General features: G+C 40.8%; 1 protein-coding gene across 4 annotated transcripts in view; it reads right to left on the reverse strand.

Annotated features, from left to right (window-relative positions):
* The window catches only part of CACNA2D1 (calcium voltage-gated channel auxiliary subunit alpha2delta 1), a 683143-nt gene that overhangs the window by 106990 nt on the left and 557507 nt on the right, over positions 1-18646 (reverse strand). For all 4 annotated transcript variants that reach the window (XM_073328631.1, XM_073328632.1, XM_073328633.1 and 1 more), the window contains exon 12: positions 17665-17769. In XM_073328631.1, the coding sequence (XP_073184732.1) occupies positions 17665-17769 (105 nt within the window). The remainder of the gene's footprint in view (positions 1-17664; positions 17770-18646) is intronic.

The raw sequence follows: 18646 nt of genomic DNA on the forward strand, positions 1-18646 counted from the left end.
GAGCCTCCCATATTCTCTTATCCCCTTTGGCTCTACTATGAAGTCCCCCACATGTTTCTATCTGGTCTCTCACCAGAACATTGGCAGCCCTTCAATTCAAATATATCCCATCCCACCTACATTGATTCCATCTGTTCCAAAAAGTGACTTCATGCCCAACACCTGCATATCAGTTATTCTGACATGCATTTTTGTGCTTAAATTCCCTTCCCAAAGTCTTATTATTTCTGAACAATTGCACTTGCAGTCATGTACTTCAGCTTGCTTTTTCATACCAGATCCTGTTGTACCTGGTTTTATCCAGTGTCCTCCTCAGTGGACTGAAATGAAAAACTCTATAGCTATTACCAGAAGCATTTCTACCAATGGTATAAATTCTCTTTTTTTGACATCCAAGAGTTGGTCAGTAATAAAAAACTTAGGACCATGATTATATATATTATGAATATTTTAAAGAAAAACATCTCCTTATCAGCATTATTACCACTTAAGTATTTTTTTTCTTAAGCCCAGTTCTGCTTCCCTTTACATAGAGAATTGCTGCTTCACTTCTTTAAGTCCTTCCATTCTGCTTGCTTTCTCACTCTAGGCTTTTAAGTGAAATGGAGGACTCAGCGGTATTCAAAAATTTCTCTGAATTTTTAGCCTTTTCTCTTTTGGACAACCTCTCTTGGCCATAATGTCTGAGGACTTTTTAACCTTCCCTGTCCCCAAACTACACTGACTGGATCTGACCATGATGGCTTCTTCGTTACACACGCATGAAACATCTTTCTCTTGAATGTAAGTGGACAGTCTTTTAGATGTCGTTATTCAAGCAATATGACATTTTGCATCGCTAGCAAATCGTAGGTTCATATTATTTGAATGTAAATGAAGACCGTAGAAACACAAGAGAAATATAATGGGACTTAATGTGATGATAGGATAGACAATCAATACTCCAACACTGTCCCCATACGATGCCTTCACAAAACTTAGAGCTAGATGGAGGCTATAATTTTCAAAAGCATCCAAATCCTATTTTCAAAAAAAATGATGTAGGCCTTTAGGAAACTACATTTCACTGAAAGTCAGTAGGACTCAGGCTCCTAAAAGCCTAAGACACTTTTGAAAATGGGACTTAGACTACTAAAAATGTAAATGCTTTTGAAAATTTTACCCCAAATAACTCACTCAATTAAAATAAACCGTACATAGGTATTCACTAGATTGATTTGAAAATGAAAGCCTAGTTTTCTGCAGTTCCTAAAGTTTCATACAGCAATGGCTGCAAAGGACACCTGGAACAAAAATAAAATGGAACCACAGATTAGGAGAGAACATAATCAAACACAGAGCTGACTCTAAACACAAATGTACAAGAACTTGCAGTTGTGATAAAAATGACACAGAACCTACCTTAACACCACTAACCATAGCGGTTCTGTTCTAAGGAGCAGTATGTTTGTTTAAATAAATGAAATATAATCTGACTTTCTTAATTTCGTTCCAACACAGACACAATGTCATTAAATTGTTTCCTATCCTCACAGCCTTGATTAATAAATTTACACCATCTACAGCATCAGCCTGATTGCAATACCGTGACTTACTCAGTATTAATATTGTAATCTGGACTGCAACATTCACAAAAATAAAAGCATCAAATAGCCTTGTCTGTGCCAAATGGAAGAAAAAAACTATGCCATTTGGGTTTTATGTAACAGATACACATGATCCAAAAATGATTGAAAATATTACTTTTCAACAAAATTATATTAAAACCTTTATTAGCCATCTGTGGTTCACAACATCACTATGCTGATTTTATCTAGCACAGCAGATAACACCGCACATGAGAAAAATGTCACATGATATTCTAGATAAGTTTACATTGGTAATGAAATAGCTGCCTAAAAAAAAAGATACTGGCAAATATTGTGCCCTGTAGCTCCATGCATGGATGAGACCCACTGTGAGCAGATCTTCCTTATTCTACACAGTCTGGGCGCTCAGCTGGGCATTATCTGCCTCCCACTTGGATTCTGCATTGGTCTGTCCCAGCAATCTGGGATCCACATGGCAGAAAGTGGGGTAGATTGTGCAGGCCAAAGGGAGGCATGGACAAGGAAGAGCTAGGGGACATATCCTCCTTCTTCTAACCTCACAGAAATTAGTCAGAAGCATTGATAGAGTATGGCGTTCTTCTTTCACTAGAGCCCTATGTGATCTGTGGGGCAGTCACACTTTGGGAGTGGCCCTGTCAGAATGGTTCCAATGGCAACATGTTGCCAAGGAGCCAGGCAGGTGAGGTGCAAATGTAGAGCCCCCAGGCCTCTGCAGAGAGGATCCCGGCTTCCCAGGGTTCTGCAGGCACCAGTTTTGAGGACAGACCCCATGGCCTTTTCCACGAGAGGACTCTGCTACCTAATGGAATCTCTGTAATGGGAATCTCTGTAAAAAGATCCTCATTGAGATCCCCTACTTTTGATATGTTTGTGCCATGGGAGAGGATGATCTGGGCCAGTGCTAGGTAATTAGGGCCCAAAATTTAGCTCTGTAAGAAAAACGTGTACAGAATTATTAACATAAATATTTTATTTTTTGTTTGGATTTACACACTCTGGGCCCTGAACATTTTAGCTTTGTGCTAGTGGATCACAGGCAGGTTATTTTTGATTAATGGAGCACTGCAGGGTGGAGGCCTATTTGTGTGGAATGTTTAATTCAATAACTGGCTGCATTTAATCTATGTCATGAACCCAGATGCTATGACACTAGGTACACAACAAATCATTAATTAAATAAATGGTGCTCGAGAATCAGGTAGAGAATAGATATTTTCTCTTACCACTATTGTATTACTGCAGTGACAAGCTGAGCCTCAAACTAGAGGAGTTTTTACCGATGTTCCACTTAAAAAGGTACAAACAATTAAATTGCAGAATTTCTGAGTGGCATCCCAACTTTTCTCCAAGTCCTTGCTAGCTCTCCCAGCTGTGAATGTCCCTGCACTGATAATAATTAAAAATAAAATCTGGGAGAGAACCTTGCTGAAGTAGAAGTCATTAGAGAAAGAAAAAAGTCTCAGTCTTAAATAAACTGAATCAATTTTATAGATAACATGCAAACGATAAGAAATTAACAGTGAGGGACAATTTTTGAACAGGCTTGTCCTAAGCATTAAGCAGGGCTGATGTTCATTTTCATCCATTTCAATAACATTTACATGGGCCTTATTCTCTCTCCCTGTCTCTTCAAAATAAAGGAAAAGCTGTAGTCATCTCAAAAATCTTGTTACCTTTTAAGCAGAGCTTCATGACCTTTGATACTTGGTCCTACATTTCTGAGCATTTCTCAGCTTCAGTGGTTTGAGAAGGGCACAAGGTTGAGAGGACAGCCTCTGGGTTTTGATGGAACTCAGTAGGGCACTTTTGATTAAAAGAATTCACAGTACCTAAAACAACCTTGAAAAAACTAAGACGGTAGGCACGTCTTATTAGAAAATGCTGAAGAGTTAAAAACATTAGAAAGGTAACCTCTCTAAAACAAGTAATACTAGATTTGGTTTGTAAGTGGCGCTGACCTTGTAAATGGAGTGCTTAACTCAAGAGGACTCTGAAAGAAACATCCGAAAAGGGGATATTATACTATGGTAAATCCCCAAGCAGAGGCAGCACAGGGGTGGGGTGGGGTGTCCATGGCTGGAGGGGCACTGGGGAAGCTCACCCAATGCTAGAGGTGGCCATGCCCAAGTGGGATTCCGCTGAGCTGGGCTGGGGGGGGGGGGCAGGGAGTCTGTCTGTGCTGGTGCCCCTGAGGCTGCTGCTGTACTGAACAAGGGTTCAGGCTCTTCAGTACTCGTCTTAAAGAGACAGTGCACTGACACACTCAGGGACACAGTCACACACACACTCCCACCAACACTCGCTCACTCTCTCTTGCTACTTCCTGTCGAAATGCACAATGCACATATATTCTCTGTGATTTTATTCTTTCAAAGTTCAGTAAGGATTACAGTACTTTTATATTGGTTTTTTGACTCGTCTATGCATTTCATACTTCTATTTCCCTCTTATGCTTAAATTTAATTCTTTGAGTATTGAGTTCTAAAATGCCTAAGCTGTCCTGGCTGGATTAAGTATCATTATTACTTTTATCACCATATTGTGCTTTGTCATTAATTATTTAAAATGGTACAATCAAATAATAGTAATCTTCTAGAATGTAAATTTAGCTTGTACTCACTTTAGCAGTGCCAGATTAAAAAAAAAAAGCTAAACACATAACTTTAGATACTGTGCAGATGAAGCTCGCTTAGTTTCAAATTGTATTATTAATTATATCTGTAAAATGACTTCAAATTTGTACAAAAATAAATGTGGTTCCAAGTCTGATACTAATAGTAACGATGGAGTCAAATGTTAGTGAGTCACATACATGACTGTGATCAATAAACATAATTGCCAAAATAATTAGAAAAATAAATTCCCATTATTAATAAAAGAGAAGAAACATCTTAACCACATATGTTAAAATGAAGTAAATATGTTTTTAGTGGCATGAAAAACAATTGACTAAGATAGAGTAGATCATGACAGTAACCCAGAATGTGTATGTTACAGAAAGTAAGCAGATTTTATTTATTTTTAACTCTACTAAAGATAGTGTAGAAAGGATCAAAGTTGTGTTTCTGAGATCTGCGTTAAAGCTCCAAAACTGATCTCTCACAATTTGGGATTGGGAATATCTTGCTGTATTATCTCCTGATTGTTCTACATTTACATATACATTTAAAATATGGTTTTACCTGGTGTGTCTGTGTGTATATATATATACATGTGTTTTCTTTCTTTACATAGGAAATAGATACAGTGCTTCCCTCAACTAATTTCTAAGTAATTAGCTGCAAAAAAAGTTGCTTCTTACTTAAAACCATCTGAAATCGCACCCCGGCTTCCTCCCTGCCGAGGCCCCAGCCCCAGCGGGCAGCTCCCTGCCCTGTGCCTGCTGCGCAGACTTCAGTGTTCAAACTGGCTGGGGCTCAGGAGCCCCACAGCCCCAGCGGGCCTCCCCCTTTCCACCCACTGCCCCCTCCAGCTGCTGCTAAGGATGGAGGACAGAGCAGAAGGTGTCCAGGTAACACCGCCTACCGCACTTCTATTCAGTTAACCTGCTCCAGCACTGAGGCCCCCTGCTCCAGAACGACGGTGGTTTGAGTTGTTGTGCTCTGGCTCCGAGTCTCCAACTCTTCCAAGTAGCCTACTTTGCTGCTTGCAAATGGCTAATTTTAATACATAATCTCCGATTTAAAGTAATTAGCTACTAGTATTATTTAATGAGCAATTTTCCCCCAGAAGTTTGAATATTGTTATTATTAGTAGTATTAGTTTATTTACTTATTTATTGACTTAGGTTTTTTTTCCTATTCATTTTCTGTGAATAAATGCTGGACCAGTGAGCTGCCACACATGAAGTTTAAAACTGATTTGTCCGTATATATTTTTATTCTCCTTTTGAGGACAACATAGATAAAATACATGTTTAAGTGCATATTGTACCTGCCCACAAGATGTATAGCGCAGCCCCTGCAATTTTCTATCTAGCCCATCTCTGCCCCACCATCAGGACAAGGCTGGAGCCGCCCCTGTCCCCAAGCGATCCCTTCAAATTGCTCCCTCGGTAGTAGCCTGTTTAAGGGATGGATCCTCTAAGCCAGTGCTTCTCAAGCTATCTGACGTAGGGGACAGGCAATTTTTTTCCCCAATGTGCGCGCAGACCGGCAGCCAATGGCTTGCGGACCGGCAGCGGTCCACGGACCACTACTTTGAGTAGCACTGCTTTAAGCTGTTCCGTGATGGTAGGCTCCTGTGCGGAGCCCCACTAAAGCCAATGGGGACACCCCCATGCACAGTATCTTGGACAATCAGAGCTTTGGAAAGTATATTATATTTGTTGATCATAATCAATACAAATCAGAAGTTCGAAATTCTAGAAAATTGATAAGGGAAGCGAAGGGACACAAGAAGAAATCTATGGCAAGCAGTATTAAGGACAATAAGGAGTTGTAAAATATATTAGGAACAATGGTATTGATACATTACTAGATGGAAATGGTAGAATTATCAATAATAATGCAGAAAAGGCAGAAGCATTCAGTAAATATTTTTGTTCTCTATTGGGGGAAAAAACAAATGATATAATCTCATCATACAGTAATGATAACTCTCTTTCCATTCCACAAGTATCTCAGGAGGATGCAAAACAGAAGATAAGAATGTTAGACATTTTTAAATCAGCATGCCTAGATAACTTGCATCCAAGAGATTTAAAAAAGCTGGCAGAGGAGCTCATTGGACATTAATGTTGATTTGCAATAAATCTTGAAGCACTGGAAAGTTCTAGAAGACTGGAAGAAAGCTCATGTTGTGCCAATTTTTTAAAAGGGTAACTGGGATGAGCCAGGTAATTATAGGCCTGTCAGCATGACATCAATCCCAGGCAAGATAATGGAGTGGCTGATACGGGATTCGATTAATAAAGAATTGAAGCAGGGTGTTGGGGCAGCTGCCACCACTGGCTGACAAAAGGTTAATAGCAGCCCTTGAAGTGGCTGTGCAGAATCCAGCCAATCAGAGGAAGCTTAGAAGCAGCCAATCAAGGCCAGGCTGGGCCTTATGAGAAGGGCGGCAGGGCAGAGAGTAGCTCAGTCTCTCCTGGGATCTTGAGGGAGAAGGTCTGGCTGCCTGTAGAGAGAAGAACCTAGGACACAGCAGTGCTGGACAGGGTCAGGGGAACAAGTGGAGCTTCAACCTAGCTGGCTCCCAGACTGTGGCCTTGATACAGGGGCTGAGTAGGTCCTGGGCTATGGGGAAATGGCCCAGGGAAAGCAGGTAATGGCAGAGGGGGAGGCAGTGAGCAGCTGCCAGCTATAGGGTCTCTGGATTGGGGCCCAGAGTAGCAGGCGGGCCTGGGCCACCCCCACTCTGCCCCACTGGCAACCAAAGGAAGTGGCCAGCCAAAGGACTGGTGGAGAAGCAGCAACGGAGAGTGAGACACCACAAGAGGAGGGTGCCCTGCTGACGGACAGAGCTAATTCCTGGAGCAACCAGCAGTAGGCGCCATAGTGGTGAGCACAATGCATTACACACTGTAATGTAATTAATGCAAATCAACATGTGTTTATGGAAAATAGATCCTAACTTGATATCTATTTTTGATGAGTTTACATGTCTGACTGATAAAGAAATAGTGTTGATGTAATATACTTAGACTTCTGTAAGGCATTTGACTTGGCACCATGTGACATTTTGACTAAAAAACTAGAACAATATAAAATTAACATGGCACACATTACATGGGTTAAAAATTGGTTAAATGGCTAACAGATAGGTATTTGTAAACAGGGAATTATCATAGAGAGGTGGTGTTTCCAGTGTGGACCTATGGGGATCAGTTGTTGGCCCCACTCTATTTAATGTTTTTGTCAATGATCTGGAAGAAAACATAAAAATCAACCCTGAAACAGTTTACAGATGACAAAAAAATTGGGGTAAGGGTAAATATTGAAGAGGACAAGTCACTAATTCAGAGCAATCTGGATTGCTTGGTAAACTGGGCACAAACAATGTGTGTTTTCATATGGTCAACTATATACATGTATAGACCTAGGAACAAAGAATGCTGGCCATACTTGCAGAATGGGGGACTTTATCCTGGGACCCAGTGATTGATAAGAAGATATGGGGGAGGGGTGGTGAAGAATCAGCTAAACATGAGTTCCCAGTGTGATGTTGTGGCCAAAAGAGCTAATGTGATCCTCAGATGTGTAAAGAGGTGAATCTCCAATAGGAGTAGAGGGGCTCTTTCACCTCTGTATTTGGCACTAGTGCAACTGCTACTGGAATACGGTGTCCAGTTCTGGTGCCCACAATTTAAGAAGGATGTTGATAAAATGGAGATGATTCAGAGAAGAGCCACAAGAATGGTTAAAGGTTTGGAAAACATGCCTTAGAACGATAATCTTAAGGAGCTTAATCTATTTAACTTGACAAAGAGAAGGTTAAGGGGTGACTTTATTACAGTCTATAAGTATCTACATGGGGAACAGATATGTAGTAATGGGCTCTTCCATCTAGCAATGAATGGTATAACATGATCCAATGACTGGAAATTGAAGCTGTACAAATTCAGATTGGAAGTAAAGTGTCAATATTTAATAGTGAGTGTAATTAACTATTGGAACATCTTGCCAAAGGTTGCAGTGTTTTCTCCATCACTGACAATTTTTAAATCAATATTGGATGGTTTCTAAATAATATGCTCTAGGAATAATTTGGGGACATTCTAGGGCAGCGTTTCCCAAACTTGGGATGCTGCTTGTTCAGGGAAAGCCCCTGGCGAGCTGGGCCAGTTTGTTTACCTGACGCTTCTGCAGGTTCAGCCGATCGCGGCTCCCACTGGCCAGCCAATGGGGGCTGTGGGAAGCAGCGTGGGCTGAGGAGACGTACTGGCCGCTGCTTCCCTCAGCCACTGTGGCCGGGCACAGCGAACCGCCGCCAGTGGGAGCCGCGATCGGCCGAATCTGCAGATGTGGCACGTAAACAAACCAGCCCGGCCCGCCAGGGGCTTTCCCTGAACAAGCGGTGTCCCAAGTTTGGGAAACACCATTCTATGGCATGTATTACACAGGAGATCAGGCTAGATCACAGTGGTCCCTTCTGGCCATGGCTATGAAGGATGAGAACAATACTTTCACCACACTCTGGCTGGAAAAGACTTTACTGAGCTGATAATCAGTTGACATAAAGCAGCTCTCCTTACACCAACAGTATTTCTTTTCCTTCTTAGTAGTAGAAGGCTAAGAGGAATAAGGGGCAAGCCACGTCTTTGATGGTAAGACTGTTGTAGTGTCACAAGGAGTTAAAGGTCTTTGGCCAACGACAGCTGAAGATGAAGCTAGGAAGAGACTGAAGGTTATTGTCATCTCAAAGGCCAATGCTTGAAGCTTTGGCATGAGAGAGAGAGACCTGATAAAACCTGGTTGTTTTGCATCATCAAAAGAGAAGCATTTCCCTTATCTGCTTTCATTTTAAACCTCTGTATCTTCTGGGAGACAGACCTAACTAAACTGAGAGGAAAAGACCACCTCAGGAAGTTCTGGATAAAAGAGTGAGAGAATTATATGAGGACAAGTAGAACTAGGGCAACTAATAGGAGCCAAAAGACAACTTGGGTTACCACTCAAAAAATTTGAAATTTCATTAATCAGTTCTGTGTGCTCAAGTGTGACATAAGCAATATTCCATCTAGCTGAAAACTGACAAATGGCATAAATGGTGAATAGTAAATAATTCATACATAATCTACATAATCAAGGTGCAGCCTATTAATAATATTAACAAAGGGAAGGAAATTGGAGGGAAGGTTCAGTTTTTAAGTTGCATGTTCCATTAAACACAGAAATAAAATATCAAGGGAGGAAGAAAAGTTTTTAGAGTGAATGGAATTAGGAGATCTGGGTTCTATTCCCAGCATTGGCAAATATTTGCTTTGTGACCTGAGGCAAGTCATTTAATCTCTCTCTGTGCTTAATCCTAAACTCTACAATGGGCTCTGCCCAGGTGCAAGATTTGGCCAACATAGTGCTCATTCCAGGACTGTAACCTTAGTTTGTTCATATTTTTTTAAAGGGGGATAGTATAGTTACGTAAACAACAGGGCTGTTGTGAATCTGTACTGTGCAATTCATCCATGTTCTGAAATACTTTGAGATGCAGGGCACAATAGAATATCAGAATATCTATGCTCTATAATTAAAACATACAAAAAATGTTTCTTCTGATGCAGTGTTTTTATTTATCAGTTTCTCCAAAAAACTGATTCATTTCAATTTTTTAAAGTGTCTGAATGTCATCACAATATTATTAACAGATAACACTGGGGCATGGCCTCATATCACAAGGGACTAATGGAATATATTTCAAATAAGTAGCTGTGACCAGTACAGTGCCCTGAGAAGATGCCATTATTTGTATAGTTACTGTGTCACTAGAGGAAAGTGAAGTAGCTGCATGTGATTAGCTGGTTCGTGGAGATTAGAAATGAAAGTGACCTACTAGATCTTCTTCCCTGGCCATTATAGGATTGCTCCCTCTAGTACTTTTGTTTCTAAATGTCTCCAAAGAGAGGTCTTCTACCAATTCTCTCGGGAAACCATTCTACAGTTCAATTGATCTCATAGTTAGAAAGGTATTCTAGAAATTGGCCTAGCTAGGTTGCTGTAAAGATGCGGGAACTAGAATCAGACTCTGTAGAACCTAGGATGGCTGACGTTCCCACAGTGCCACTGAGACGCTATGAAGAGCCCCAGCCAGGGAGGACTGTGGAGAAGGTGCCACAGGAAGTACCCAAGGGACCCAGATTGACAGTACCCTGAGGCTCTCTGACCCTGGAGAGTGCCCCAGGGAGTTGTCTGGTCAACAACAAAGACTTTGGCCTGCTACGACTCCAGATCTCATCTCCTGATCTCTGGTCTCTGATCCCAGTTTGACCCTGCCCCTGGTTCCTGCCTGGTACCACCGCTGGTCTCTGACTCCAGCCTAACTCTGAGCTGGATTCCTGCCTCTCGAGTCTAGCCTGGTACTATCTCTGGTCTATGACTCCAGCATGAATTTGACCCTGACTGTAGTGATTCCTCTGACTCGTGTTCATCGACTACTGTCCCCGACGTGGACCATAGCCCAGCTGTGACCCCTAGGCCAGGACACCTATGCTCTGGTCCCTTACAGTTGCACTGTGCTAGTACCCAGTACAAAGTGGCAGTAAAGCCAGGCTAGCTGGCCAGTGGAGGATTCCTCCTGCCCAGTACCTTCTACACCACCACCCCTATTATAGTTCCCAGAGTAGAGGGCATGGCCTAGGCCAAGACAAAGTGTCATGGTAATCCCTATTTTCTGGGTCACCTTAGGAGTAGGTAAAAATTGATGTATAGTAGAGTAGTCCAGACACTAGCTTAGCATGCAGGAAGCGTAAAGTTAGCTTAAAACCTTTGTCCCTCCTTAGACTATGCCAAGCTTAGTTCAGACATAGCCCAGGGTCTGACCCATTCAATCTAAATCTTCCTTAGTTTCATTCAGTTAACATTATATTACGCCCCTTTAGTCCCATCACATGCATGTAAAACACACACACAAGAATCTCCACCTACTACTGAAATGCAGCCATCTCTGGGGCAGAATTTGACAGCTGTTAAATTACACTAAGAAATCAAGTCTTAAAGTGGAAAAATGCCAAATCTAATTCCAACTACACGGGTAATTACAGAAAACAGAATATGTACAGACTGGAATTTGGCCAACACACTGCGGCTAGCACCCTATCATGAATAGCCGCAAGTAGTCAGGGCTGTGGTTTTCAGAATTCTCTTTAAAAGATGTATGCTGCTGTCTAAGCTTATGGAAAATAGCTCTTCCTTTAGTTATGATGGCTTGTAATTTGTGTGATAATTACTGCTAACTGGTTCTGAACAGTAGTCCCCAAGGGTTCCCTCCTGCAGTAATGGTATCAGAGAAATGCAATCCAGTTAAGGGCTTTGCTTCGCTTGGCCATTGTATCTAAATATACTGCTGTCTCCAGGGAACTTATCTGTAGTCTGGCTGCACACTCAAAATGAACGTTTACCACTTTCATTCCTGTAATTTACCACTGCGCATGTGGTATTTCCCGTGTTTAATACGAGCACTGTGAATGCCACAGTAAAGGTAAACATGTCAATTGTTAAATAGCACCCTGTGAAGTTGTATTCTGCTACACTACGTATAGGTTTATAGAAGTGTCAGGGCATGATAAAGCAAGACTCAATGAATAATTTAAATTTCAAAGGCATTACTATTACTTTTAGTGCAGTAACACCTTTGGCATAGCCCAGGACCCATCGTGCAAACACAGAACAAAAAAGTTAGAATGTGTCCCCTCAAAATATTAATGGTTAAGTTGGTTTTATAACAATCTCTGCATTCACACACTAAGTGATTTAAAGAGACAGAAAGTGACTTGAAATATAGCCATATGCCAGCATAAACAGATGAAAATCACAGTTGCCAACTTTCACACAAGTAAATAAGCACCCCAACTTTCACAATAAGCCAAAAATCAAGCAAATCCCATTTCAAAACAAGGCCAAAACAAGCCAATCCCTAAGAACCCCAACTATTTATGTGACTAGATCCCCCGGCGTGCAGTCTGGGACTGTGGTTGGCCGCCCCCTGTGCACCCTTGACTCTCTCCCCCCCTTGCCTCTGCTTGCCCCTTGCCCCTGCTTGCTGGGAGTCTATAAAAAAAAATAATAATGAAGCAACAAGCTACAAGCCAAAAACTAGCCAACAAGCAACTCACAAGCCAATTAAGCCAAAAACAAGCCCAATTTCTGTGTGTTTTTCGTGAGTTTGGCATGTCTGATGAAAATCAGTCATTTAATGGGACATTTTTCCTACCTCTATTTTCAAGGGTTGCTATTTTTGTTTTCTAAAACTGTTTATTGTTTTCTTTGACTTGTCAGCTTGAAGGCTGAGCTAAAGTCAAGCTCCAGTAACAACTAAACAATTCAAAGAAGTGTAAATAGGCCATGTTGTGTGATTGGCAAAAAGGTGCTTAGCTCCCTTACATGCCAAAGAATGACAAAGCGATTGACACCAAGAAGGAAATACTCTGAGAACTAAAGTGAGTTCAGCTTGGAAAGGAAGCAACAATATGGAGTAACGAGATCTGATTTGAGTAAAGGGGAAGATGGCATTTTTTGTACAATACACAGGCAATAAGTCTTCCACCATAAGGTATATATGACATTATAACTAATTATATTCTCTTCATATAGGCATTCTTATATTGCAGTCATTAATATAGTATCTGAGCATCTTCCAGTAGTGCATTAAGCAACGTGATTAAAATCTATCGTCTGTTTGTTCTCTCTCCTCTCCCCAGGGAGAGAATTGTGCATAGTGTAGTGTCTTGGGGTTTTGTTTTTTTTAAATGTATATTTATGTTAGAGAAGACAAGGTTGAAGAAACGTGCCTTGCATTTGGAGTAGAAAGAGGAGAGGTTTGTGATGGCCCCTACTTCCTCAGGGAGTTCATTCCACAATCTCAGACTGGCAGCCAAAAAAGTTACATCTCCAAGGTAACAGTGATTCACTGTACTATGCTACAATAGTGAACAACATAAAGATTTTTCTTTTACAACCCTTTTGCTAAGCATAGGGAGAAATGCTCAAACATGAATGCACATCATTCAAGAAAATATACCACTACTTGGTTCTGTCTTGTGTGCATGACATGGCTCAGCTGCATTTTCTTATTCTGTAATGCTATTACTGAAAAATACATAGAAGCAGATTCTGATAACCTAACATCTTGAATAATGGTGGAGTCTGTTTCTGAAGTTTTTTTGTTGAAGAATTGCCACTTTTAGGTCAGTTATTGAGTGACCAGAGAGACTGAAGTGTTCTCCGACTGGATTTTGAATGTTATCAACATAAAACCTTCAAAAACATACTCCAATGTGAAGCTGCAGAACTGGAATTAATTTGCAAACTGGATACCATCAGCTTAGGCCTGAATAGAGATTGGGAGTGGTTGGGTCACTACAAAACCTAAACTTAATTTCCCCAACACTAATTTCTCCCAACTGTTACTCACACCTTCTTGTCAACTGTCTGTAATGGGCCACTCTCTTACCACTTCAAAAGTTATTTTTCCTCCCTTGGTATCCTGCTGTTAATTGATTTATCTCGTTAGACTGACCTCACTTTTGGTAAAGCAACCCACATCCTTTCATGTATTTATACCAGCTCCTGTATTTTCACTTCATGCATCTGATGAAGTGGGTTCTAACCCACGAAAGCTTATGCCCAAATAAATTTGTTAGTCTGTAAGGTGCCACAAGGACGCCTCGTTATTTTTGCTGATACAGACTAACACGGCTGAAACCTGTCATCTTGAATAGAATCTCTGTCTGAAACTTAGTCCCTATTAAGTTCAATGACTACTTGTGGCATAAGTAGATTGGAGTAAAAATACTAGAATCTGGACCATAATCATAACCAGTGAGGAGTTTTATCATTTCTTGCATGAACACAGCTTACTATATAGTCTTTAAAAGACTACATAATTCTCCGTGGCGATTTCTTTGCAAGACAAAATATTAATTTTCTAATCTTGGAATGCATGTGCCAGTGGCTTTACTTTTATCTTCTGCCAGTCTAAACTTTAATTATAGATGTTGAGAAAGAGAGACAAAGATACATATACACATTTAGCATTCCAGAAATAATGCTTATCCTTGACATCAGATAGACCATGAGCCCTTGAATTACTACTAATAACTTTTGCATTAAGATATTACTTTGAGAAACACCAGAACCTTGCTACAATAACATGGTTATTTGTATTATGATTTCACATAGATGAATTTGCCAATACAAATCACTGATTACCCTCATTCTATCTTTTGCTGTAATATATTTTTAAATGTCTTTAATTATATTTTGCAACCACTAATTCACCTTCAAGAATGTGAAGATGTTTACTTGATTGAAGAAGCATTTTCTTTTTTCTTGAATGAACCTTGTGCTTTTTACAAGGCAAATATCAAAAACTGTGCTCCCTGTACTTTCAAAATTACTTTGGAGTAAAGCAAGAATACAGACATTTTTGCTAGTACATTATTAGATAAGGAAAAGGAATGTTGGCATTTACTGAAACTTAAATCAGCAGATTTATAAAATTAATCAGATATGAGTCACTTGCATTACAATTAATATCAGAAAATGTGCTTAATTGTGACATATGTTTCAACAAAGTGGCCATTATCATCCACAAATCTTATTTAGTATGCAGTAACAAATTGTGTGATGGACAATACCCACACATTTCATTTCCCATGCATGGCTGAGGAATTTGTTGTCTTTCTTAAAGTTGAGTAGTTGGACACAATGCAGGATAGTGTGTGATTCATTTCTTAGCATTATAAAACTGTACCTGTCTTAGGACTGGACATTTTACCCTATTTCCAATCCTAAAACACAATTGCAAATGGAAAACACTAAGAAATGAATCACGCTTATTCATGCTTTTCACACAATGTTATCTAGTAACTTTTCCTTTGGTTTTGTTGTGTTATAATAAATGCTATCAGACACAGAAAAGAGATAGGATAGCATGAAATTTCCATGAGAAGGCTGCATAGTCAGTATGCCTTAGAATTGAGTGACTACAACTCCAGCTGTAAGTGCAACGTAGCTTATTGTTAATTACCAGTTTTTAAAAATACTTCGTACTTATGGACTGTCTTTCATTCAAAAGTCTTAAAGTACTACACAAAGATTAACTAAAGCTCGTAACACCACTGTAAGGGAGGCTTTATATTTATACTGCAGATCGGGAGCTAGGCCGAAAACAAGTGAAGGAACTTTTTCAGGGTCACACAGTGAGTCATGGTCAGAGACTGAAACGGAGCCCTGGGTTCCTGGGCCCCAGTTCAGCAAGGTACATGCCCAACTTTGAGCACATGAATAGCCAAAGGGACTGTACATGTGCTCATGTGCTAAAGATAGCAAGCATCTTGCTGAGCTGGGGCCCTGATTCCCAGCTACTTGCACTATACTGACTACAGACCCATCAGGGGACATTGGGAGAGTTAATTATCTTAATTATGAAGAAACTTATATTGAAATATATTGGGTGAGGAGTCAGCATGACCTGAATAACATGACTCATAGAATCTGAGACAGTGATTTCTGCATTGTGTCCATAAGTCCTGGTTGAACTATAGCACATCTTTTAGAAAGACGTGTAATCTTGATTTAAAGAGTTCAGGTAACAGAGAATCTACCACATCCCTAGGTAACCTGTTCCAGTTTTTTTACTGTTAAAAATATTCACCTTATTTCTAGTCTGAATGTATGTAACTTCAGTTTCTAGCTATCCTATCTACTTAGGTCTATGTCTGCTAGATTAAAAAATATTAATTGCTATTACAAAGAAAATATCAGCTGTGGAGGTGTACATATCAACAGAGATAAACAAAACAGAGAAGAGTGGTGAAATGGCATTATTAGGAACTATTAGCCAGAGCTACAGCCCTGCAAACCTGTGATCCAGAAAGCTTTAGGTAAATAAATGTTCATGTACAAAACTCCCTTAACTTTTCATCTGTTTTGTATGGGTATTACATACAGTCAGGAAAACAAATGGCTCACTGCTTAACACAGGAATGCCAGTGGGGAAAAAGGGGAAAGAGTGTGCAAGTGTGGCTCTCCCCACATGCACAGAGGTGACTTGTGCAGCCTTCAGCAAGTCACTAAATTTTCCTGTATCTCACGTTCTTCATTTGTAGTACAGGGATAATAGCTACAGCACTGTGGTTACAAGAAAGCTTAATGCATTATGGTTTACAAAAAGTACTCCTGGGAGAATTCTGTGCCACTGCGCATGCACAGAATTCATGTATCCTGCAGATCTTTTTTCTCAGCAGAAAATACATTTTGCTGGAGAGGCTCTGCAGTTGTGCCTTTGCCCACCACGGCCTGCTGTGGCACCAGAGCAGAGGCAGCAGGCTCACCACTCACTGGCCATAGCAGTCAGCAGTCGATAGGGAGAGAACAGAGGCTGCGCATCTCACAGTGCCCTGCCTCCGGGGCCAGGTAAGGAGGCACAGGATATGGAAGTGGGGGGGAAACAGACACAGAGTGGGCACCTGGGGCTGCTTGGGGGGTCACACAGACTGGAATTCAGAAGGGCTAGTGGGAGGACAGTCTGGCACAGGCTCTGAATGGGAGTGGAGGTGGAGGGACACTGGGAGGTGGGGATGGCTGAGTGGGGGTGCAGGGACACACGGAGACAAGGGCAGATGTGTCTGACTGATTGGGAGAGACTAGGGATCAGCCAGGGTCTGCATGGGGGAGGCTCCCCAACAGTTGCCTTCCCCCCAAAAAAAACCCTGTTCCAGTCTTCTCCCACCCACACCCAACATCCTCCAGGTTCACTCCCAGGTTCCTTCCCAGCAATTACTTCCCTATCCCACAGCTCCTCTGTTACCCTGGGTTTCCCTAAGCCTGTGCACGGCTTCTGAGGGGTATGGGAAATACGTTTTTTTATTGTAGTTTAAATTAATTATTACTCAAAGTTCTGTATGACTATGCCTAGTAAGGGAACTATTTGTCAAAAAAAAACATTTCCTGAATCTTTTTTGTTTGTATTGTCACAAACTTGTTGATAGATATTTTGAAATAAATGACAAAAATAATTGAAACTGGTGTGCTTATAATGTGTTATTTTGACAAATAAAACATGCAGAATTTTGCAGAATTTTAAAATACTTTGTGGGAGTGAACGTGGAGGGTTTTTAATTTTTTTGGTGCAGAATTTTTAATGTGTTGGGGCAGAATTTCCCCCAGGAGTAAAAGCTTTGAGATCCATGGGTGGTAGGCAGTGTAGAAATGCAAAATATTATTTAATAATTCCATCATATTTTCACTGGTAAAATTTCTGATGGTGTATTATTCAATACTTGCATCTCAAAGATATCAGTTGTTTTGAACACTTATAAAACACAAGCTTTTTCTTCCAGAAACCACCTAACTGTCCCCATTAGGCATCGTCATACCTTCATACAAAAGCCACTTACGTTTTTGTCTTTGTTGTATTTGTGGAAAATCTCTTGTGCTCTTTCTTCACCACCATCAGTAAACAACATAATGATCTTATTGCAGTTAGCTCTAGAGACACTGTGCTGTAAGAGATTCAAAGAGAAGTATCCTTTTAGTTCTGGCTCTCACAAAAAATGCAGAAGTGTAATATAGTTCCCAGAAACATAGTTCAGCTCTGAAGGGCAAGGGATGCCTCTTTTTTTATGCCTTGTGCAGAAGAAAGCACATTACTTAAGTACTAATGCGTTAAAACCTGACCTCACTGGGTATGTTTACACTGCAATAAAATGGCCTCCCTGGCTGTCCCTGGTCAGCTGACTGGGGCTCGTGGGTCTTGGGCTGAGGGGCTATAAAACAGGAGTGTAGACCTTCAGGCTTGGGCCAGAGGCTGGGTTCTAGGACCCAGCAATGGAGAATGGCAAAGCTCCTGCTGACCTCAATGGAGCTAGGATTTCACTCAAGTCTGCCTCCAACTCTAGTATTTCTAAGTCTATATCCTGCTTTTTGTCACCAAGATATTAGTATTATTAGTGCATCACTACTGACAGAGCCTTCCTTCACTCTTTAAGAGCCAAATTATGGTACACCTCAGATCTGACCAAAAGCAACATTGTGGTAATCAGGTATGTTCCACCCAAAGAAGCATAAGGGAGCTGCATGAATGGGGTTGTTTGGGGTGGAAGTAAATTGTATATTTGTTAAAACAAAACATGCAGATCAAACCATGATCCCAAATTCTCTTCGCTGGATGCCTGAATGTGACTCAGGCAGTGGATATCTTGCTACGCAGTTCAAAAAAGAGGGCATTTTCACTCTACCCTTCAGGTTTATTTGACGTGACTCCCTCCTTCCTTCCGCGCTCTGGAAATTTGAAGTGGCCATTGATGCTTCAACTCATGGGAGTCCAATGAGTGTCTCAAGTGCTGAGCCAGTCAAACTCTCTGGCCACTAAATTAGTCC

Source organism: Lepidochelys kempii, chromosome 1 (assembly GCF_965140265.1).
Source record: "Lepidochelys kempii isolate rLepKem1 chromosome 1, rLepKem1.hap2, whole genome shotgun sequence".
In the NCBI taxonomy this organism is placed as follows: Eukaryota; Metazoa; Chordata; order Testudines; family Cheloniidae; genus Lepidochelys; species Lepidochelys kempii.